At 54.8% G+C, this 22,788-nt stretch overlaps 8 protein-coding genes across 8 annotated transcripts; 3 read left to right on the top strand and 5 right to left on the bottom strand.

Annotated features, from left to right (window-relative positions):
- Positions 1-4,867: 4,867 nt before the first annotated feature.
- CGGC5_v002006 (uncharacterized protein) lies at positions 4,868-5,494 on the bottom strand (the record flags this gene model as incomplete). Its single annotated transcript, XM_032029041.1, has 1 exon — positions 4,868-5,494. One exon carries the CDS (start codon positions 5,492-5,494, stop codon positions 4,868-4,870), a length of 627 nt encoding a protein of 208 aa, XP_031891349.1.
- Positions 5,495-9,961: 4,467 nt separating this feature from the next.
- CGGC5_v002007 (uncharacterized protein) lies at positions 9,962-10,321 on the bottom strand (the record flags this gene model as incomplete). The annotated part of the gene is made up of 1 exon (XM_032029042.1): positions 9,962-10,321. The coding sequence occupies one exon, from the start codon at positions 10,319-10,321 to the stop codon at positions 9,962-9,964; it is 360 nt and encodes a 119-aa protein (XP_031891350.1).
- A 906-nt stretch (positions 10,322-11,227) lies between these two features.
- CGGC5_v002008 (uncharacterized protein) lies at positions 11,228-13,704 on the bottom strand (the record flags this gene model as incomplete). The annotated part of the gene is made up of 4 exons (XM_032029043.2): positions 11,228-11,701; positions 11,753-12,227; positions 12,290-12,422; positions 13,647-13,704. 4 exons carry the CDS (start codon positions 13,702-13,704, stop codon positions 11,228-11,230), a joined length of 1,140 nt encoding a protein of 379 aa, XP_031891355.2.
- Positions 13,705-13,720: 16 nt separating this feature from the next.
- CGGC5_v002009 (uncharacterized protein) lies at positions 13,721-14,568 on the top strand (the record flags this gene model as incomplete). Its single annotated transcript, XM_032029044.1, has 2 exons — positions 13,721-14,229; positions 14,277-14,568. The coding sequence occupies 2 exons, from the start codon at positions 13,721-13,723 to the stop codon at positions 14,566-14,568; spliced, it is 801 nt and encodes a 266-aa protein (XP_031891356.1).
- A 15-nt stretch (positions 14,569-14,583) lies between these two features.
- Positions 14,584-15,339, bottom strand: CGGC5_v002010 (uncharacterized protein; the record flags this gene model as incomplete). Its single annotated transcript, XM_032029045.1, has 2 exons — positions 14,584-14,885; positions 14,946-15,339. The coding sequence occupies 2 exons, from the start codon at positions 15,337-15,339 to the stop codon at positions 14,584-14,586; spliced, it is 696 nt and encodes a 231-aa protein (XP_031891353.1).
- Positions 15,340-16,329: 990 nt separating this feature from the next.
- On the top strand, positions 16,330-18,500 carry CGGC5_v002011 (N-acetylglucosaminyl-phosphatidylinositol de-N-acetylase; the record flags this gene model as incomplete). The annotated part of the gene is made up of 3 exons (XM_032029046.1): positions 16,330-16,552; positions 16,633-16,735; positions 16,808-18,500. 3 exons carry the CDS (start codon positions 16,330-16,332, stop codon positions 18,498-18,500), a joined length of 2,019 nt encoding a protein of 672 aa, XP_031891354.1.
- A 738-nt stretch (positions 18,501-19,238) lies between these two features.
- CGGC5_v002012 (uncharacterized protein) lies at positions 19,239-21,488 on the bottom strand (the record flags this gene model as incomplete). The annotated part of the gene is made up of 1 exon (XM_032029047.2): positions 19,239-21,185. One exon carries the CDS (start codon positions 21,183-21,185, stop codon positions 19,239-19,241), a length of 1,947 nt encoding a protein of 648 aa, XP_031891357.2.
- Positions 21,489-22,238: 750 nt separating this feature from the next.
- lsm3 (putative U6 snRNA-associated Sm-like protein LSm3) lies at positions 22,239-22,693 on the top strand (the record flags this gene model as incomplete). Its single annotated transcript, XM_032029048.1, has 4 exons — positions 22,239-22,361; positions 22,418-22,507; positions 22,565-22,601; positions 22,653-22,693. The coding sequence occupies 4 exons, from the start codon at positions 22,239-22,241 to the stop codon at positions 22,691-22,693; spliced, it is 291 nt and encodes a 96-aa protein (XP_031891358.1).
- Between the last annotated feature and the right edge of the window lie 95 nt (positions 22,694-22,788).

Here is a 22,788-nt window from a genome sequence, read left to right on the forward strand (position 1 = left end):
GCCAGGTTAATCTGGGCAGCTGCGAGTTTGGAAACCACAGTTGGAACCTCATCGTTCGCCGTCATCTGTACCAAAACTCCCAGCCGTGCGGTGTCCAACGGCCTTGTTTCATATCGCACGCCCGTTTGCATCATGGTGCTTCTCCATCTCCCTTTCCTTCGCATTGAGACGCAATCTCTGCCATCTCAACTTTGGTGTTCCAAACCGATGAATTCGCGCTGGCAGGGTTGGCCTGGTAGCAGGCGCATTGAAACTGATGGCCAGGGTTGGCAACAGGGGACCTCGTAGCACACAAATCCCATCTCAGGGCTGTGAATGGTTTGTTGCCATGAAAGAAGCGATTCTACAAGCACTCTATCGAAAAAGAGTAGGGGACATTGTCCATAGCCTGAAGATCGCTTTCAGGTGGTTGACAAGGCGAACCCAGGCTTGCCGTCAAGCAAAAACAGGCGGCCAGCTGTTTGAGCGGTGTATTGGCAGGGCGAACGATAGGCGGGCCGCACAGAAAGACGTGGATATCCCGGCAGTCGACCGAACAATGCAGTCCACCTGGTGCGGTCGCGGCCGAACGATGGACATTGAGTTTTGGAGCCGCCAAAATGTATGTATGCATCGAGGCTTTCGCGACATTGCCATGTTCATGCCTCGTACTTGGAGATAGACGACCTGTTAGCTGGAGTCCCTGCAGCCGCGGCCGCGCCAACGAATACCGTTGAAGCAATTGCCAAGTTGCGAGGCGGCAGATTTACACCCGGCTGTGGGGACGCGGCAGCAGGCGTGGCGGCGACCAGCGCGGGCCGGCGCCAGTAGCAACAGCTTAAATGCTGGCGTTGATGATGGTGATGACGGCAGCTTGGTTCAGTTTGCCTGTATTTCTATCATGGTCTCGCAAGCGTGTCTCCCTCGTGCGGAGGGTTGACTAGACCAGTGATCATTGGGCGCGTACAATGCGAGTTAACCAGGGCAGAGGGTTCCTGGTATCGAGGAAGGATTGGAGGTGAATGTCTTGCGAGTCGGCCAAGTCTCTGAGTCTCGAAACAAGGCTCTAGCGCGAATTCAAGTCGACAAGAAACAGTAGCGCGGTTATGCAGTATGCGAAATGGTTGGCCATCAAGCTGTGCCTGTGTAAACTGCACAAGCAGCGCTTACTTGGTGGCGCGTGCTTGTGCAACGACTGCGTCGTCCATGGACGCCAAAGTCAAGCCTGGGATTCAGGGAACGGCTGCGTCATCGTCGAGGTGCGAACCTGTGGCTGCATGGAAGAGTGTATCTTGTATCCGTACAGCAGGATTGGGATGCGTGACAGGCCCAAGTGCTGAGCAGAATTTCGCGCAGGGGATCCGACCGCCGTGTCTGAAGTTCTGTACGCAGTACTATGGTAGGTAGTATTTGGCGGAGGAAACGTCAGGCGCAGATCCGAGTTCCGGGGGTTAAGCTCTTTGAAGCCGTTGTATCGTCGGATATGCATCGAGGTCGTTTATTTTTGCAAAGTTTTCGCAAAGACTAGCCAAGGGTATCGGTTGCGCCGGCTGTTGATGATTGTCCCAAGACGACTGCAAACGGATGTTGTTGGCTGACAGAGACCACTCGCAGCACTCATGGTAGCCAGGGCCCAGGAGAGAAGTTCCACAGCAGATGGCCAAACGGGGAAAAAGGGCTGCTCACAAAAGAAAAAAAAACAAAAATTAAAAAAAGGAAATCGGACTTGGAAGCTGCAGTGTGTGGAGAAGTCGAGGGAGGGGAGCTGCTGCCATGATCAAGATCGACGCCGCTGAGGTCATCAGGAGCTCAAAAGTGGGGCTTCATGGAGTCGTGGATTCGTAACCATCTGCACTGCTCCTGCAGTGTTGGTGCACCGCTGCTGCACCTGCTGCACCTGCCTCAGTACCGAGTGCTGGAAAGGGCAACCACTGCAGCCGAGTTACTGCGGGTAGGAAGGCGGCACGGGGACGCGACTGCTTGAATTGGACTTTGAGAAGTCACGATGCTACCTGCTGCTGCCACCGACGCTGTCGCCCTTTCTGTTTCCGTTGTGCCGTCTGCTGCAGCTCTCCAATTGGCAGCCGCGGATTGTCAACCGCAGCCCAATCCAGACGACGAGCCCAATGGCAATAAACAAGAAAACCAACGGCCAGCTAGCCCGTCTTAGGAGACCACCTAAGCAAGTCCAGGCCTCCAGGAGCCCAGGCTAGCTCACCGCAATCTACGAGAACAAGGCCATGATATTATGCGCCCTGGAATTGTCCAAAACATTGTCGACAGTCATCACGAATCAGCCAACGAAGTCGCACAGTAACAAACTCAACGCTAGCAGAAAGTACCCTCGCATTGCAACTGGGCCTCCGATGGGGCTTCGACGTCAGGAGATATCAAGGGTCTTTTTTTTTTTTTGTCAGGTCTTCAGTCACATTACGAGTCGTTCAGAGATTTGCAATTGCTGCAGTCACGCAAGATACTGCAGCTGCACCTTCCTCCGCGGGATGCGGTCGCGAAAGACTCAAGCCACGCCGATCACGAATTTTCCCCGACCTGCCAGCCTCGACGAAGCCCAATGAGCAGCCTCACCAACCATCCCGCCGCATCCACTCTGTACGTCCCCCTCCCGCACAACATTCCTCTGGTACGGATACAGCCATCTAACGAATGCCTTCCTACAGTAGCACCCTGGGTCTTCACCGCCCGCCTGTTTCCTCGCTGACACGCTGAGCAAGCCACAAGCCCCCGCTGGTCTCCTTCCATCGCGCCCGCCTCACTCATGTTATCATCCTTCGACCATCTACTCGGATCTAAGAAGCCGGATCGGTCACTGTCAGCCACCATAGCGATCTCCCTGAAGATCCCGACAAATAACTCCGCGCCAACCACTGCCGCTAGAAGCCTTAGTAACGCAGACAAGTGCCGTCCGCCGCCTTGCTGGATGTTGGGCATGAGCACCCAACAGCCCTACTATGCCTATGCCGTACATCGGGCATTACCGGTCTTCTCAGTAGCGCCATCATGCGAGATGGCTGGCCTCGACTGTGGGCGTCGCACTCCTTGATCGCGCTTTCGACGTCCACCGCGAGGGCGAGGAACTGCATCGCGCCAGAGCCGCAAATGACGATTGATACCAGCCATCGTCCGTCTGGCCCGCCCGGTCCGCCCGGTCCGTGTCAAGCGCGCAAAGAGATGTTGCTCAGTGGCCTAGGCCTGAGCCTACGGACCTCCGGCATCACCGCCAAAGATGTGGAAATATCCAACAGATTGGAGGCCCGTTTGATGCAAGTCGCTGTTGCCGCCACCCGGTCCCAACATCTCGGGACAGAGGCGTCTTTGGTATCCGCTCCGGCCATCGCGGCGCCCTTGGGCGTCAGGCATGCTGCCCTGCATATGTCCGGAAACCACAGGCTGCGTCGGGGATGCATTCAAGCAGTCCCAAATGTCGCCGCCTTGACCATTCGGCCAAGCCGTCAGTGAAATTGGTCCTAGAGGGCCGAATCGGGCCGCCGCCAAGGTTCCCGACGATTTCGAGATTCTGCAATCGGGCTGCCAGGGGCATGCATTTGCATGCATTCATCCTGAACAACCGGCGTTGCTAATTCCCCTCACCATTGTGCCGCAACGCCGCTGGCGAGCCTCAGAACTTGCATTTTCATATCTATCCTGCGCAATGGCGTCGAATCCAAGATCGCTCCCAAAGCCACCGAAATGTGACGATGGCAAACTCGAGCGGAAACGCCCGCGACTCCTTTCCACGATGAATATTTGCGCCGGCGGCTAATTTATCGACGGATGACTACCTCTCCAAATATGACCTTCCTGCTGTCTAACACCCCTGCTCCGGAGGTAGCTAGTATTGGACTGAGCCGCATCCTCCAGCAGCAAAGGCTCTGACACCTCTGCGAATGCTCCAATCAGGCCAGCTGCAGCTTACATCTTCTCGCTGACTCTCTCGTGCCTACTGGACAGAACATACTGTGAATTGAGAGGCACATCTTATGGGTGTGCCAGCCGCCACGTCTCCTGTTGGAGTGTTGGAGTGTCCAGCTGACACGCCGCAAGGCTGCTGTCGCCATGAGAGGGTTCCCAGTTTTGATCATGATATTTGATCTTGATACAGATGCCTCGCTTTCCTCTTTCACGTCCAATCGCTGCTGAAAATTTGCTACTCAACGTTCCCGAACTCTGTTGAAGACGGCCCAAAACGTGTCCCGCCCAGAAGGCTGATAACAAGGGAATGCGAGGCCTCGCTGCCGGTCTCAAAATGGCCTTCTTGGAAGTGCAGCAATGGCTCAATGCTGAGGACACAAACTTCCGGTGCGTGTTGCGGACAGTGGTGGCGGGATGCCCTCCCACTCGCGCGCTGACTTACCTATCTCATCAGGTCCATCCAGCTCGGCGGTGTTGTGCTGGGCATTGTGAGCATTGTGGCCTTGTCCAGGGCCATCAACATGTATCGCGCGGGAATGGCCGTGGAAGAAGCTCTCGTGAAGCATGGTGCATACTGAGGGTGGGATGGTTTGTGGTGCCTGGATTTCCGATCATGTTGTGAGGGATTCGCAAACGCGTAGACTAGGGCAAGCGAGGTCCTTGTTTAACGTGGCCGTGTTCTGGGTAGTATTTTGAGCGGGTTATTCTCATGTGAATTATCATTGCCTCTGTCGTTCAGTTCTAGTTTATTTAGCCTTGTATGTCTATCTCAGACTGCAGGAACCACTGCCGATGGTGATTGGGAAGTTCGAGAGTTCAGAGGGCCCTTCTATACATCTATTCTTCCAGATTCTGTAGGAGACATAATATCCATTCATGCCGGGCCCCTCTCTTCCCATCATGAGACATCAACCTCATCCTCTCCAGCTACAGAGTCACCATGTGAACGCCTCGCTCTTCACCTCCCCTCGACGGCCTCCGCCACCTCCTCCCTCCGCCTCCGGAACCCATCCAAGATAATCCTCATCATCTGCCCATTCGTCGCCGGAATCTCCTTATCCCCCACCCTACCCGCCCTCACCTCCTCCTCCGTAGCCCACACAAAGTCCTGGTGCTCCTCGGGGTCAATCCTCACCGCGCCTTCTACCTCGCCCTCCTTGGTCTCCACCTCGACCTCGAACGCGAACCGGCAGAAGAAGATCTTGCCCGTGCGGTTCGTGAACACGCTCCCCGGCTCGCGGTCCGCGCCCTCGGTGACGACGCGCACGATGCGCGTCGCCGTGAGCCCGGCCTCCTCCCACAGCTCGCGCGCGCAGGCCGCGAAAAGCGAGGCGTCCTCCGGGTCCGCGGCGCCGCCGGGCGTCTCCCACAGGTTCGGCATGCTGTCGTGCGCGGCGCGCTGCAGGAGCAGGATGCGGTTGGACGGGGAGAAGACGAGGGCGGCGGTCGCGAGGCCGTCCCAGGTCTTGTTGTGCGTTACGAGCCACGTTGAGGCTGGGGTGTTGTAGGATTCGAGGGAGGGGGGGTAGGTGAGGGTGAAGGATGGCGGGGGCGGGCGGGGTGGTGAGGTTTGGGAGGTGGCCATTTTGGTGGTTGAGTTGGTTTAAGATGGTAAAGATGGTGATGGGATGGATGAGTTTGGTGGCCGGTGAGGTTGAGGTTTGAGAAAGGTGAGCCGGACGCGGGGCCGGTGCGGTTTTTTAGCTTGCCGTGGCGGGGGCTGATGGCGGTTGCCTCGCGGGCTGACTTGCGGGCTGGAATAGGGCGGACTGCTGCCTAGGTGGTTGAGGTTTTCGATTTGTTTGAAATGAATGTCGTGAGTTGAGGAGCTGAACATGAAACGGCAGATAAAAATGCGGGAGGTTGCATCTTGTTCCACTTGAGGCGGCGGGGTGCGACGGTCGGTGTCGGCTTTGGTGGGGTCGCTTTCGGCGCCGGGCCGATGCGACGGTGTTTCTTCCTTCCGGATGGTATGGTGACATTAATACTTAGCACAAAAACATTCAGACTCCAGCTAGCTTCATCTGCAATTTGCAATTGTCTTATAAATATTGAGCGCCGTTGCTCGCTAGCTGAGCATCAATAGCAGCAGCAGCAGTCGAAGTCGAAGTCGGACGTCGGCGGGAGGCCAACGTCGACTTTCAAGGTCGGCAGAGCTCTTCTAGTCACAGCCGTAGACTTACTTATACCTGAGTGCATTTGGCGCCGTATAAAGGCATAAGTATCGTCGGCGTATTCAAGACTATTGCAGCACCAACGTTGGCGGACCTCGCGCCGACAGAATGCGGTAGTACGACGTTGAGCCTCGCGAGAAGTGCCCTTGGATTCGACACGCTAGCTCCCATGCTTCCCGTTCCAACAAGATATATCTTCTATTCAATATTAATAGAAGCCATGTGACAAGGTGTTCAGGCCCTAATTTATACACATCGACCTGAAGCCATCAATGGTCGCGGTGTTCACGTCCTGGGCCACCTTGCCCTCGGTATTTATGCCGGTCTTGGCTGCAGATCCTTAGCCAGCCCAAACGAAACAAAAAATTTTAAGGAAAAAGGAGGCGTTAGAGTTTGAAGAGTCGGGTTCAGTAGAGAAGGACTGATCGTCATTGCCGAAAGGTGATCCATTCGCAGATATAGGTATAGCTGGTGGTGTTTCCTGTCATCTCAGTCCGTGGTCCCCAGCTCTCGGAAACCATACTCTGACTATTCGGCATAAGAGCTCACACTTCTCTGGGATTGTAGCCTAGATCATCCCCTACGAGTTCTCTCTCTTGGAGGACGAGGGCCTGTGTGTTGGTCAACTCACTACCCCAATGTTGAAAATCGCCAAAACTTGGGTTCGTCTTTGAGACTTTCCCTGCCGAATGGCCTCACACTACTTGTTTACCATACTTAACGGTTCAGAGGACAGTATTTTTAGGTATGCCGTTGTGTAATAGTGTCTCCGTTTGCCTCCGACGCCAGACGATAATGGTGTCGAAGTCTTTGGAGTACAGACAGTTGCGACAACTTGTGTGGGTGCGCACCCTGGTCTCTGGAGATGGTCTCCAAACGCTGAAGCATGCCCAATTCTTCATTTTATCTCGTCGCTTACCGTCTTCATCCGCAGACTGTCTATGAGGAATATGCTGCTAGTATACACCCTGAGCACGCCATCTGGGTAGACATCAAGAATCGCGTCCACTTCTGCAGATTCATCAATCACAAAAGGTGTGACGCTGTCCGGGGTGGATGAGATGAACGCATTTTATCGATACTTCCCATTTCTGTCAATCAAACAATTAGGATACAGTGCCCTTATATGCTCATTAGGCACAGCCTCTTTCGTGAAACGGTGGTAGGAATCTCCTGGTATTTTCTCCCCACAAACCCCAAGAGAACACTATCCCAGGGCGTGTGTCTTAACAAGGCTGATGCAAATGTTGTGTGATTGCTTCCGGCCCATGACCTACCACGATGATGATCTCTTGGAGGCCTTGAGTCTTCTGGGGCATGTCTTTGTCTGTGACGGTTATACCGACATACGCCTTTTGGTGTCCTTCATCTCAATCTAAACTTTTCCTTGCGAGGGCATTCAGAACAATGAGCTTGATCTTGACAGGGTGATCGCGTGAAAGCGAATAAAATCTAGTCCACGACATAAGACAGAAACTAGGCGACGATCAGTTGGACTGTTTTGTACTCTCAACTTCCAAACACCTGCCTCATGGCGAACCTGGGACTTTGATCTGCTAGATTCGCTTTGCAGATGAGCTCCAGTCGCTAGATTGTGGCACTCATATGGTCAGAGAGCTCAACGGTATACAGAGTTTCTTAGAGAGATAGGAGATGCAGGCTGGAAGCATCCGACGACTTCAGTATATAACCTCAACAGGCGCGAGGGCAGACCTCATTCTAGCAACAAATGCGGTTTTGTTGGGTACGGGGCATTTACACCAGGAGGCCAGAAAACACCATGAACAAATATCTTACTATATTAGAAATGACCCGTTAAGTATCAAACGAAAGCTTGCGGTCAGACCGTCCCTCATCCACGCCTCTGCCTGCTTATCAAAGATCATTCGGCTCGCCTTCTAGCTAGACTCCACGCCTATGGCCGCGATTAATGGCCATATGTACCTGTATCAGAGAAGGTTGGAAGCCCGTATGACGCAGGAACTCCGTATGAGCGCGTGTATTACTACCCTGGAAAGGAAAGGAGGCCCAAGCTGTGTGGTCCATGTCTGTGAGGTGGACAGGCATTGGAATATTACTCTTAGCGTTGGCCTGGATTGATGGCGAGTGTGATCCTGGATTAGTATTCAGACATGTGTCATATATTAGTCTCGACTCTTATCAAGAAAATATAGGCGAAACCGAACCCGACCGATCATGTATCCCGTCTTAGTGCTAGATAAAGCTGCAATGTTGAGTCTCAAGCCACCTGGATCAACGGGAAAGCATCACATCAATCCACTATATTTGTTGCTTCAATCATTGTTTTGCATTGTTTCTCGCCACATATTCGTACTCACAGGTCAACTTCGCCGAGGCCCCTAGAGTTGGCGGATGGCGTCATGTGGCACGTCAGACACTGTGACTCTACATGAAAGTCCTTTCAAAATTCAGGCGCAAGACTGGCTATCAAAAAGACCCGAATGAGTAGCTAGTATGTTTATTTCATGAACGCAGCGGCATGACGTGCAATGTCTGCTGCTTACGCACCTACCTGTCTGGGAAGAGCTGGGCCGTTGCATGCCGCCTCATTTCCCAACAGGGGCTTTCTGCAGCATCGAAGGAATAAAAAAGCGTCACTTTGAGTCGGTTTCCTTCGTCAGCTTCCATGGTGTATACGCATAGGCATAATCCAGTTCCGTGCCGCGGACTGGGTTTGAGGGTTGCAGGCTCTTCGCCTCAGACACCGAAGAATCGACTCGGGAGGGGAGACGTGATCGAGAAACATCACTACAATGGCTCCCGGATATTGTGTCAATACGTTTGAATGGGGTGATCGTGTTTTTTATAGGCACTTCGATATCCTCAACAGCAGGAGACGCTGCCCGGAGGCTTGCGCCGTTGCTTCCCAGAAGCGCTGGAAGACTGGCGGGTTGCTGAGTTTACACAGCATACAATGAGCTGGCGTTCGCCAACTCCAGTGAGGTTGTGGAGTGGTGGACCTGAACACCGTTATCGTGCGTGAGAATGGTTACTGGGCGGATACATGTAAGGAAATCAAATTTCTATTTTCACCTTGTCCCTTCCACCTGCTATCCCGCGTGTGTTTGGCTTGGTATTCGGGCTGCCTTGGGCGCGAGCGTAACGCCGCACGCGTCGTAGGAAACAGACGTCTAGAATGCCACCAATCGAAGCTAGCATTTTAGCTGAAGCTAGAACTGGGACAAACAAAAGATGACATTTGGTCATAGGAAGAGTATAACGAGACGGACCTGTTGAATTTATACTGGCGTCTCTAAGGTGTGTCCAACCCTGCCCAGGCAAGCGGCGTTGCCCAGCAGTCAAAGTCCGCAGAACCTGCTCACAGCTACCCCTATAGGAAACTCAGCTTCCATGCCCTTCCACAGCCAGGACGGGTGGTCGAGGGGTAGTTGTGCGAAGACTAGCTGGTGTTGACGTTCCGCGGTTAGTCGTCGTACGTACCTTTCGATTCTCGTCCTGGCCACTCTTTTTTGTATTTTTTTTTTGTCTATTGTCTCAGCAACCAATTGTTGCCGCCCGAATAATGAACTTACTACCTACTGAAAGGGATACGGCCATGAAGATGTCGAGTCGGTCTGGCCTACCAAAAAAGCCCTCCCGGTCTTTCAACCACCGAGTCGTCATCGCCATTCATCGCCATCATTGCGACGCAGGTCATACGGCGTGGCCCTCCTCCCCCAACTTCCGGGGTACCCATCGCCCTGACCTCATCAGGACTCTCCTGCCGCTCATCTTCGCGACGCTGGCACGCTGCCACTCACGCGCAACCTCATCCGCCGGCCTCATCTCGCCCTTGGGCACCAGACGCACAGGATACACCCTGCCCCTTCCCCCAAGTCGTTCAGCCGCAATATTGACTAAACTCCTTCCATAGTAGGTCCATCCTCGAAATCCATAATTGGCTCCTCCGCGACATCATCATCGTCAGGATAAAACCGATTCGGCCGCTCACAGTTCCGGTGCCGCCCACTCTTGCTACGCCTTCTTTTACCCTTCTCCTCGACCCAGGTGTCCCTCGGCGGCCGCGTCTTAAGATCGAGCTCGAGGTACTGCGCAAACTTACCGAAGACGCCCCCTGGCGTGTGGTCGAGCTTGCCGTTGGGGTACACAAGGCAGTTTTCGCCGCAGGGGACGTCGTGTTTGGAGTTGCGGGCGCTACGGACGGTTTGGAAGCGTGGGCGCGAGGGCCCGGGTTCGTCGGTGACTTGGCGCGGCATGGTTGATGTGTCTACGTTAGGCTTTTGTCATGATGGACACCCAGCAGCGGCGGGCGTACTTTATATGAGTAGATACACGACGTCAATCACTGTCACGCTTCCAGCCCAGCCCCCTCAGTGACTGAAATTACGGCACACATTCACGACCAATGTACACAAGTATGAGAGAAGCTCTTGATTGTGACTTCCCTACGTTTTCTATCTAAGGTGCAATCTTCCATCCAGAACCGTCTGCCATCCAGTATCCGTGTAAAAGCCTTGCCAGCACTGCCGTGCTGATTCCTGAAAGTAGCCCTGTACCAAACCATTCCAGAAAAACCGTTTTTGCAACCAAATTCCAAATCCCTGCGGTCAAAGAGTGACAAACTAGGCTGTCCATTAAGCGAGGATATCAATGATGATGAGCGTAGAGAGGTAATGACTGTGGGTGTTTCGTGACAGTAGGAAAAGAGGAAAGAGCCTTGACCGCGATGTGAGGGAGAAGGGGGGTCGATCCGTATTAGTCGTACAAGTATAATGTCTGCTGAAAATGCATGCTTGAAAGGAGCTGTTGATCAAAAGACCAAAGAAGAGCTGGCGACAATAGAGTCGGAGCGAGAACAAAGGTCTGCATGCGATGCGACGTGACAAGAAAGGGCGGTGATGCAAAGCCCGCGTGGGTAGGTAATGAACGTGAGAGGGCGGCTTTGTGTGTGAAGGCCGTTGCCAGATAATGATGTTAGTGTCAAAGGAGTGTGGATGTGCCGCAGGGTACAGCTACAGCGACATGGTCAGACTGCCAAGTCCCTTTGCCATGCTGTTAGGTGAAGCGACAGAGCAATCGAGTGGATCCTGCACAAGTCAGACTGATTTTGTCACGGTGTGAGTAACAGTAGGGGAAAGTACTCACAGATTCATGCTCGAAGCTTAAGCATAGGCCGCAGCGAATTCATCAGCGACCCAGTCACCACGGACCTCGTCCACTTGGCTCAGCACACACTTGGGGAGGGAATCGTGGAATACAGGATCGCTGCGGTACACGCTGTTATCGAGGAGATAGACAACATCCTGCAAATGGCGAGACGTGTTGAGCAGGTTCTGGGTCTGGCTCTGAGCCACACAGTAGTTCTGGTAGTGGAATTCTGCGTTGCTCTGATAGAACAGACAGTGCTGCTGCAAGGCGACATTGGCCTGCTGGAAGTTCAGGTTGGCCTGCTGGACAACGTTGTAGGCATGGGCCATGTGCTGGGTCTCACGGCGAGCATTCTGGGCCTCCAGACGGGCAGCCTGCAGCTCTCGAGCGAGCATGGGGCTAGCAGAGCGGCTGCGACGGCTAGGGGTAGGACTGTTCAAGATGTCGGGATCATCGAACGAGCCATCCATGCCGAAGGCAGAAGGGCGCTACAACTGTCAGAGAAGAGCAGCTGAAATGAGGGATCGAAAAGAGCTTACCTGGTACTGCTCGGGGGTCTGAGCACCCTCCTTCTCAGTCTGCTGAGAGGTGTGGATGTTCTTGGCGCCGGTATGCTGAGGGTGGATGATGGCGATGCCACCAGAGCCAGCGGCAGCAGAAGCGAAGCGGCCAGGAATGTTGTCAGAGGGACCGACAGGAGCAGTAGCAATGACGGAACTGCGACGGACACCAGAGTTGGGGTCGTTGGTGTGGACGGCGCCAACGCCGCCACCCTGGGCAACAGACTCGCCCATGGATTGAGCCATGTCAGGACTGGCAGGAGCCTCAACCGCAGAAGGGCGACAGTAGGCTGGCTGGGCAATCATGTCCTGAGGAGCAGCGGGCTGAGCAACAGGGCCAGGCTGCTGGGAGTAGGCAGGAACGATTCCCTCAGCGACCTGCTTACCAGGGGCGCCGGTGTAGGGAATGGTGTAGGGAGTAGCGTTGTTGCCGGAAGACATGATTGCTTCGCGTCTGGAAAGTGTAAGAATGGCGAAACAAGAGATGGGGAAATTTCCAGTGATGATGGTGCTTACCTGAGAGGGTGAAGGTGTTGCGACGGGTAGGTGATGAACAGTGAGAGGTACAGGTGTGTTGCGAACGGAGCGATTCGACGAAGGAGATTCACAACAGAAATCCACGTGAGGTAAGGAAGCTCGTGATGGAACACTTGAGATCTTGTTCGATGTGAACGCGAGAGGGTGGGAGGAAGATTGTGTGAGGTTGTGGAAGAAGTTGTGGTAGAGATGGTTTGTGAAGGTAGAGTAGATGGAGGAAGTGGTGCGTGGTGGAGGAGAAAGAGAAGTAAACAAAAGGTGGGTGTGGGATAAAAAGTCTTCTTCAGAGGCAGAGGGTGGTGAGGGCTGGATGGAAGAGTTTTCGAGGGCTAGCGGTGGTGGCGGTGGTGGTGGTTGCAGGAGGAAGCAAGAGGAAGGAGCTCGAGAGAGGAAGGCGCTGCTTCCTGTTCGGTTGGTCTTGCTGATATGGAAGAAAGAGTCTTTCGCACTTGAAAGACGGCTGCTTAAAGATGGTAACTCTTGATTCTGCTGTCGATGGCTTTGGCTTTTCGATTTCGGATACCTGGTAGCTGACAAGTACGGAAGGCAGGAAGATCAAGTTCGACGAAGTTTCTATCTCGATTATTTTTGAGTATCAGGTTTTCAGGATTGTTCTTTGGAGAAGAAATCGGCAATGGATGCTTGAAACAGCGAAACTGCTAGTATGCCCGATTTGGAAAACTAATTGGAATGGCAAGAGAGCCTCATGCTCCCATCACGCAACTGTTCTTTAGAGGTATCTGAGGCAGATTGATGGCGGATCTGGGACGCGAAGCCTCATCGTACCACATGCAATATCTAAAGGGTTTTCGATACGAAACTGACAGTCGTTGATGGGACCACAGTGTTTCGTAGACTGCGTGAATCACTCGACTTACACCCGCTGCCATGACGGAGGAGGCAGATAGTGCGAGATTGATAGCAGCCAGTGACGGGACCAGTCTTGCGGTGTCAGCGTGAGGGCAAGCAGCAAGTACGCGATCCTGTCGCATTAAATCTAATAAATCCGCATCCTCATGACGGGAATCGTTCAACAAGTTGCGATGCGGTCAATCGAGGGCCGTCACGTGGTGTATCGCATCTTGCACCGGACGACGGGAGGGCGGCCCCACCCGGACAGCCAAGGACGGCGCTAGGGTGTGATTTTTAGCGGCGAGCCGCTCAAGGGACGGGGTGGCCGAGTGCGCCATGGAGCTGGCCGGGGGTGTTACCTAAGGCAGGTACCGCCGGGTGGTGTCTTGGGTCAGCCCCCAGGGCAGCTCTTTCCCAGCCGTTGCATCCTGCCATCTCCAACAGCCCACGGGAGCTGAGGGAAAAGGAAAAAGAAGTGGCTTACTTCCAATCGAGGTTCTGGCACCGACATCAACTTCAACATCTCGTAGCCAGCACGCCATCTTGAGACTCCCGCCAATGGATCCCGTAACGCAGCAAGACAGCCCCTTATCCATCGCAGCTAATGTCGCCGGCATCCTTACTTTTATCGTGGCAATTTTTGCCGCTGTCTATGTCAGAATTACCTATTTGCGGAACAGCGACGACGAGTATTTCAGAGTTAAGGCCTCCCTGTCGTGGTTCAAGACAGAGTCCACATGGCTGTCCGAGCTCATCCGCGCTGCCGGTGAAAGACCAGGAGCCCGCCAACAGCACCAGCCAGAGTACGCGATGTATTCGTTTGTCATGGACGACCTGATCAAGCTGGAGCAGCGCATCCTCGAGCTCCTGGCTGAAGCCGAGACCAAGGCTGCCAGCCAAGACGCCGAGAACCAGGGAAACTGGACGCTTGTGCCAAGGAGCTGGACCTTCACGACCAACGTCGCCATGGCCTGGCTACCTGTTCGTTCCAAGACGCTGGAGCTTGTGCGACAGAGGGAAGCATTGACGGGACGCGTCCAATTCACACAGATGAGCATGATTTCCTCGTAGGCACTCCACCTCTACTTCGTTTGCTTCGCTGACGTTGGCACAGGAGAATTCGCGATTTGGAGTCAAAAACCATCAGGACGGAGTCGAAATCCGAAGAAAGCTTTATTCGAATGGAGAACCAGATTGCCGAGCAGAGGGCCCAGATCCATCGGCTGGAAGACCTCGTCTATCGTTTGATGCACAGAAATCGGCTTGGGAGCGCAGCCGACCACCCGTGGGTAGACACGTCCAAGTCGCGACGGGTATCAGCTTCCTCGCAGTTGAGCCCGACGGAAAAAAGAGGCCGTGAGCGCCAGCCAAATTCTCGGCCAGTGAAGAGGGCAAGATCGAAGTGACGAGCAGTCGATACCTCATTTGATGTCGTACCCTCCTTGCAGTAGGAATGCCCCTGCAACAGCCAGACTCGCCGCAGCCACCGCCAGATCCAATTCGAGTACAGACCAAATCCACAGACAACCCAGTGTCGGAGCTTGCTTAAGGGTCGCTAGATAGCTGTACTTGTTGGTGATATAGATCAAATAGCACCCGGCAGAAACGCTCGTCAGAAAGAAGATGGCCTGTCGGATGGGGTGCTGGAAACGCAGCGGAAGCCCCGGGATAACGGTCGTGCTGGAGCGGTGTTCGTGGAGGTTGTGGAAAAGGAAGAAGAGCACTGGTGGAATTCACAGTCAGTTGGATGTCCATGGTTGCATACATCAATGGCATCACTCACCAAGAAACGCGACCACAGTCCTGGTGATGACACTTGGCCATTCGATTGCAATGGCATATTGGTTCTGGACTAGCACATCAAAAGTACCGTGGACCATGGCAAGGCTGACTGTCCACAGCAACGAGTCCATTATGCGGTCCACGAAGGGAGACAGCAGGGCGTCATCCTCTTCGTCCTCCTCCTCTCCGTCACTTTCATCGGTGGGCCTGTCTATGCGGACAGCACCCTTGGGGACCTGGCCGCGCTTGCTCCTCGCCTCATCCTCCTGCTGGAAAAGGCCCCTTTCTTGGGCCAGCTGGAGCAGCGTCGCCTCACTAGGCCCAGACCTGTCAGGCTGGGCCAGCGGGATGCTCTTGGGATCCTTCACCTTCTTCTCCTTGATCTTCTTCGCCATGGCTGCGGCTCTGGCGGTAGCGTAGTCCCTGTTGTTTCCAGCGGGGACGGTCCGGCCAACAGCTTCAGCTTCACCGTCTACGTAATCGATCGTGGATGGATGGATGGATGGGACGCTTCGGTTGGTCTGGATTGGGATGGCAGCTGCAGGGAGGCCGTCGTCTCTCGTCGTCTCTCGTCGTCTGATCGCGTGCAGTTAGTCGGCTGACAAAGAGGCAGACACGCAGTCTCACATCAGAGTTCAGCGCAAGACAGGTAGGTCCGGGTTGCTCCCCGCTGTCAGCTACTCTGTACCAATGCTGTCGCTGTCGCCAGAAAATAACCTAGGCCCTGTGCCCCTGCAGGTCATCGGATTGTTCGTGGCATGTTGCAGCTCGGATTAGCCAATCAGCGGGGGTCGCTAGCCCCTCCAAGAGGCATTAGCCCTCGACACGAACTGTTCCGATCTGTCACCGCCTTCGATTTTTGGATGCGACGCACACCGCCCGCGACGCCGCCTCAACGAGCCCAGCACTTTGCGTAGTCCACTTGTCCACGCCCACCTCACGCCGCGGTCCCAGGTCCAGGTTCCAGGCCCCAGCAACTGCGCTCAATTTCCCAGCCGATCGTGTGCCGCTACCAGTTCTTGACAAGCACCCACCCACACCACCGTCCAAACCAACCTGCTCTGCCCGCCCGCCGCCGAACCTTCCGATTCTTCTTCCATGCGACGATAACCCTTCCTGCCTCTGATATCCAGCATTTAGCAAATCTTGACGAACTCTAGTAACCTTTTTTTGAGAAAATTTTCGCTTCTTCCTCTGCGACCCGCCAACATCCCACATCCGCAAGCCTTCCCGAAAGCTCACGGCCGGCCGACACACGCCACACCGCATCCACGACCGAAGCACTCAACCAAGCCACCCCGCTCGGTTTTACTCACCGGCCAACCTCGAGCGTCGACCTGAAAATACCCGAAAACTGAGTTGTTGCAGGAACCGCCACCGTGAATATGGATTCTTTGCTCGTGGGGGCCCTGATTGTGGCCGTCACGCCTGCATTGTATATTTGCCTCGGCCCCCTCGCAGCGTCGCAGTTACCCGCTCTCGAGAACAAGAGGGTCTGCCTCTTGATCGCGCACCCAGACGATGAGGCCATGTTCTTTGCGCCGACCGTCCTCGCTCTTACGCGACCGGAGACGGGCAACCATGTCAAGATTTTGTGTCTGAGTTCAGGTAGGAGAAGAATGATCACCGCGGGGTGCGACAGGTGGGGCAATCGAGCGCAATGGCTGACAAGGGGGGCAACCGTATAGGTGACGCCGATGGCCTCGGAGAAACTCGCAAGAAGGAGTTGGTGAAGAGCGGCATGAAGTTGGGCTTGCGCCAGGAGCAGGATGTTTTTGTTATTGACAGCCCGTAAGTCTTGGGCCCACCCGGCTGCGCTCACCAGCCTTGTGTGCGACAACACAAACTGACTAGTTTCTGCAGTGATTTCAGGGACTCCATGACCGCCACCTGGGATAAAACCAAGGTCGCTACACTCCTGAACCGCGCCTTTGCGCCTCACTCTGCTCGCCAGCGAGCTGCTGGCGAGGAACCGGATGCCAACATCGACATCTTAATCACTTTCGACTCGACTGGAGTCTCTTCCCACCCGAACCACATCTCTCTCTACCATGGTGCCCGCACCTTCATCTCCACTCTGACCGATAACGGCCGCTGGCGCTCGCCCGTGGACATGTACACACTGACTTCAGTAAACTTCTTGCGCAAGTACAGCACATTCCTCGATGCGGTACCAACAATTTTATCATGGGCGATCACGCCAGGAAGCAACCCGCCGAAGCCGCCAAAGAAGCTACCGAAACCCAAAAAGGAGAAGGAAGATAGCGACGACGATTCCGACTCGGATGAGGATGAGTCGGACATTGAGTACCACCCAAGCCGGCTGGTGTTCATGAACAACTTTGGTCCCAAGGGTGGATATTCCACGGCGTGGGCCGCCATGACCATGGCGCATAAGAGCCAGATGGTCTGGTTCCGGTACGGCTGGATCACCCTCAGCAGATACATGGTCATCAACGACCTACGATTGGAGAAGGTCGAGGACATGCCTCCGGTCGAGATGCCGGTGATCGAGGCGCCGCCAGAGGCCAAGCGATCCGAGAGCAAGCGGTCCGAAACCAGGCACCGCGAGAGGAAGCACTCTGAGTCGTCTAAGAAGGAGGAGACCAAGGAGCGGGAGTCCAAGAGGTCTGAGAAGTCTGAGGGCAAGCAGCGTGAGAGCAAGAGGGAGGAAACGAAGCACCGCGAATCCAAGAAGGACGAGACGAAGCACCGCGAGAGCAAGCACGCCGAGCCCAAGAAGGAGGAAACCAAGGAGCGAGAGTCAAAGAAGGAAGACACCAAGGAGCGCGAGTCTAGGAAGACCGAGAAGGCTGAGAAGTCCGAGAAGCGGGAGGGCAAGCAGGTCGACTTCGCCCCTATCGAGTCGGTCGAAACCAAGTTCTTCGAGGTGCCAAAGGAGGAGACCAAGGAGCGCGAGTCCAAGAGGTCGGAGAAGCGTGAGAGCCGGCACTCGGAGTCCAAGAAGGAGGAGAAGGAGGATGCCAAGGAGCGTGAGGCCAGGAAGGCCGAGAAGGCCGAGAAGGCCGAGAAGCGTGAGCGTGAGCGTGAACGTGAGCGTGAGAGCAAGAGAGAGGAGAAGGAGGATGCCAAGGAGCGCGAAGCCAGGAAGGCCGAGAAGCGTGAGCGCGAGCGTGAGCGTGAGCGTGAAAGAGAGCGTGAGCAGAGGCACTCTGAGAAGCGCGAGAGCAGACACTCCAGCAGCAGACACTCTTCGAGTGGACTTCCCGGAGCCAGCCTCCCTGACGCCAGGCGCTCCGAGCCCAGCTTGAGACACCCTGCCGGCAGCCTCCCTGAAGCCAGCCGCTCCGAGAGCAGACTTCTCGACCCCAGACACTCTGAGAGCTCTCACCCCCCGTCCAGCAGCAGATACGTCGAAGGCAGGCACTCTTCGAGCAAGCGCTCCTCCAGCAGACACTCCGAGAGCAGCAGGATCTCCTCTAGCAGCCACTCTGAGCGCAGACACCGCGACAGCAACCGCGACGGACACCGCAGACGTTCCTCCAGCAAGGTCTCCAGGACCGGCAGCGAGAGATCCTACGCCAGCAGATCTTAGGGAGGGAAATCGACAAAAGAGCCATGACGAGTCACGAAGGTAAGGGATGAGAAAAAAAAAAGAGAGAAAAAGAGAGGCGCATATACCACCAGAGAAAAAAGTCGAAAAAAAAACGGCACCAACATACCCCCTCCGACCAACCCACCCACACCATCCCCTCCACCACGTTCATGAGCAGGCGTTCGTATCATGAAGCTTACGCATGTCTTTTTTTTCTTTTTCGTGTTTTTCATCTGGCTTTTCCTGGTTTTCTTCGCGGCCCACGACACGACAACGACAAAAAATCACCACACGATATATGCAAAGAAAAGCTTTTACAAAACCCGAAGAAAAAAGATTCCCCTCCAAGAGAAAAAAGAGAGAGAAAAGGTCATCTAGCGTTGGCGGCTAAATTGAAAGACAAAAGAGAAAATACACCGACGGCATAGCATCATGTATGAACCGAACAGATCTGTAGGAACGAATATTGTTAAAAATCATTTTGCGTCCCTGTTGTTGAATGCGTGTGAGTGAGTTAGGTTTTTCATGAGCTGCAGCCACCCTTGCTTGGTCTGAGTGAGTACGTAATAGTCATCCTACAGCAGTCCAGTCCAGTCGCGACTCTCAATTGTCACTTTGGCAAGGTCACTCAGACGTGGTAAAATGCTGAAATTTTGATCTCTGATTCGACTCTATTTTATATGCATATGGTCCTCTATCCTTCATGCCACAACTGCCATATATGCAACGTCTTGTGCCTCACCAAAGCAGACTCCTCAGCACTAGCCTCTTCTTGAGTCCGCTCTTCTGTATTCTCCACGCCTCCTCATTCAGCGCGCGGCCAAACGCCTCGTGGTCTTCATCCACCACTCCCTCGTCGGCGTATGTAAGCCCCTTCTCCAGCTGTCCGAAAACACGGTCCGTCCGTTTCCGCACCATCTCCTTCGTCCATCGGTTGAGCCTAATCGTCGTCGTCTCATACAACTGCTTGCCCGACTCCATCACCACCGGGATCAGCGGGCGTTCCGCGCCCTCCTGGGCCTCGCCATCCCCGAGATGGGTGTGCTTGGGCTTTGTTCGATCGGGAACGCGTAAAGCTGTGGGCGGACTTCGGGTCACTTGCAAGGTCCAGGAATGTCTCATGGAATTCTGCGGCGTCTCGAGCCTCACGGTACCGCCGCTCGTCTTGTACGTGGCCGGATTCGGTAGGAATTCCTTGAACTCGGCGACAAAGGCAGGGATAGTCCGCGACGAGAAGGCCTCATTAGACCGATGGAGCTTACTGGACGTCTCGAGCCAAGTCCAGCACCATGCTTCTATGGCGAACCATGTAATGTGCTGCTTCACTTTTGCCCGCATGTGGCGTGTAACAGCTTCTGGCGGCGCCGATCTGTATAGCCTCTCGAAAAGAGCTGTCTCCACGTCCTGGCAAGCCGATTCGTACATGGCAACGCCACGGCGCATCTCTTCCCGTGCTCTCTCAACTTGGCGAGATGCGATGAGGTTCTTGACGTAGATGTCGAAGTCCTTGAATTCGGGTTCAACCGGAGTCGCAGACCATCCGTGCTCTCCAGATACCATCATGTGCCAGACATCGAGAACATCTTCAGGGGCGACGATCCTGTTGGAGTCTCCGAGAATCTTGTACTCGGTCGACGCCGGCTTGGAAGCAATGACGTGCGTCCATTCGAGGAGCAAAGACCATGTCTCCGGTGGAATCGGAACTTGATATTTGTGTGACAGAAAAATCATCAGCTTCCGGGCAAGAATGACGTGGCCGGTGCATCCCAATGCATCGACAAGGGCATTCATTACACGTAAGTTGGGTCTGAACAAGAGACCACGGTCTAGCACGCCTCCAACGATGTCGGTATCGCGGTGATTCTTGAAGTCAGTCAAACTGATCCTCCAAGTCGACCACAACTGGCGGAGTAGCTCCCTCAAAGATCCTGCTCTACCGCAGGCAATGAAGTACGTAGAGAGAATATCGCGGTCGACGGTCAGTCGCTTCTTCTTGACGGCGCTGTAGGTACGCCGGATCGGTTGATGTAGACTGAGGACTCTGTGCAAGTCGTGCGTTGGCTGATTAGGCGACCGTCCGTAATACGAGCGTTGGTGTGCGAAGATATTCAGGCGCAACCTGTCCAGGCGATACAACAGCTTCTTCTTGGCGAAGCGCTTCCTGTGGCCTGTCAAATCGCGAGGTCGCATGCGGACTCTGGCAAGATCACGTTGCATGTAAATCGGCTCAGTGAGGAATCTGGCCTTCATAAACTCGTTGTACGCAAGCCCACTACTAGCAGTCTTGTTCTGCCCCCCTTCCCTTGACTGCTTCCAGATAGCCTTTGCGGTCTCGATATCCGATGCAGCGCCGGCGCATCGTAGGAGCACAATGTAATCAGACAGGGTCAGGTCTCGCCCTTGTTTTTGACGCAAGTCTAGAACCGAGCGAATTAGCTGTAGCGTGTTGTAGTAAAGCTTGCGGACGCCAAATTCGTTGTCGAGAGATGCAACAGGGCTGAAGTACCCCAGCGCCCTCGAGATGCGGAATCCGTTGGTGACATCGGCTCGCGGGGCGATTCGGAAAGGATCCAGTGATCGCACGAGCTCCGAAAAGGCAGTCGCCGGCAGTGCGATGAGGGCCTCCATGACCTTATATGGTTCATCATGTGTACCCAGTGCCTTGAGCTCCATGAAAATGTCCATGGTTTTCTGCGACTGGACCGCGCTCAGCAACTTGTTCAGGATCCCGTCCTTTGTCGGTTTCTTGCTTGGTTCGAAGACCTCGCGCAGGGTACTCGCTTGAGAATATCGTCTTGCTGGACTCGAGACAATCGGGGAAGGCTGCTCTGGTGAAGCCCTCGCGGTTGAGGCCACGGTGTGGAGGGTTTGGTGTCTTTGAAGGCATCGTCGTAGTCGCGCAGCATGGACGCGGGAGGGGGTGCCGCGCGGAGGAGAATGAAGCTGGAGGAGCTGCCGAAGGCCATTGGCCTTGACAGAAGTTGTCATGATGCAGGTGAGGATCGTGTTGGTCAAAGCGTTGGACAATCAGGGTCGTTCTGGCGCAGCAGAAGGTGGTGGGCGCAAAAGATGCATCGACGAGAAGATGGAAAACAGCTTGCGGCCTGGGCGGAAGAAGAAAGTAACAGTCGCAAGCTGTCCCTCCTCCTCCTCACCTACCAACCTACCCTCCTCCTCACGGGTGCGCCCCCTCAAGCGAGGTGAGGAGGAGGCGCGCAGGGCAAGCATGGAAGCTACCTGCCTGCCTTACCAGCCGGGTATGCGAAGGCAGGTACCTCCCAGCAGCAGACGGGAGCACCTCCCCTGGCTTTACCCCGACTTTCCAGGGCATCGCTCCTCCCCCTCCTCGCGTGCTCTTACACACAGCACCTGCCGATGGCTGCTTTAGGGCCCTGCTCCCTTCCAGTCCGCCCCGTGCCACCCCTGGACAGCGGACGGGAAGCGCTGGGGCTGCTGGGGCAGGACCCAGTGCGGCCCACTTTCCGGCGAGCCGTTGCACGGCTGCTGCCCATTGTGGGCTGTTTTGTCGGAACATTATTACGACGGCCGCCGACCCCGCTGACCAATGAGCTGGGGGCGACGAAAATGCACAACTCTGAGTGAGATGTGTGCCTGGACCCACCATTGCTCTCGGCCATCCCAGTTGAGCTGCCGCCTCTCCGTCGATATACACGCTTCCGACCCGATTGAACGACATCTTTCCTGACCCTATCGAGCCCGCTCTTCCTTTATCTCACCATGGCGGACGTTGGCGACGAGACCTCCCACGTCCAGGAGCCTCTTGACCTGGTCAAGCTCCTGCTCGATGAGGTAGTTTTCGTCAAGCTCAGAGGCGACCGTGAGCTTAAGGGCCGTCTTCATGTGAGTTTTGCAAAATGTCGGGGCTTCCTTCACATTCGCTGACCATTATATTGCAGGCATACGACAGCCATTGCAACTTGGTGTTGGGGGAGGTGGAGGAGACCATCTACGTCGTCGATGAGGATGAGGAGGACGAGGAGGTGAAGGTGAGATGAGAGACGAGACCTCCATCCCGGCCATCACCCACTGACTAAAGGCCCTAGACCATCAGCCGCAAGTCTGAGATGCTGTTTGTTCGAGGTATGTTGTCTCTGTGGCGCGCTCGTGAAGCCAGTATCTGACCCTTTGCAGGCGATAGTGTCGTTCTCATCTCCCCTCAGGGATCTTCATAGCATACCCAAGATCGAGCACAACTCATTACACCAATTGAAAGCAACCTCCGTCATACCAAAGCGGATACGTCTGGGCCGATGGCCATCTCTTCAAC

This window comes from Colletotrichum fructicola, assembly GCF_000319635.2.
Source record: "Colletotrichum fructicola Nara gc5 chromosome Unknown KSG_Nara_v1_contig01, whole genome shotgun sequence".
NCBI lineage: Eukaryota > Fungi > Ascomycota > Sordariomycetes > Glomerellales > Glomerellaceae > Colletotrichum > Colletotrichum fructicola.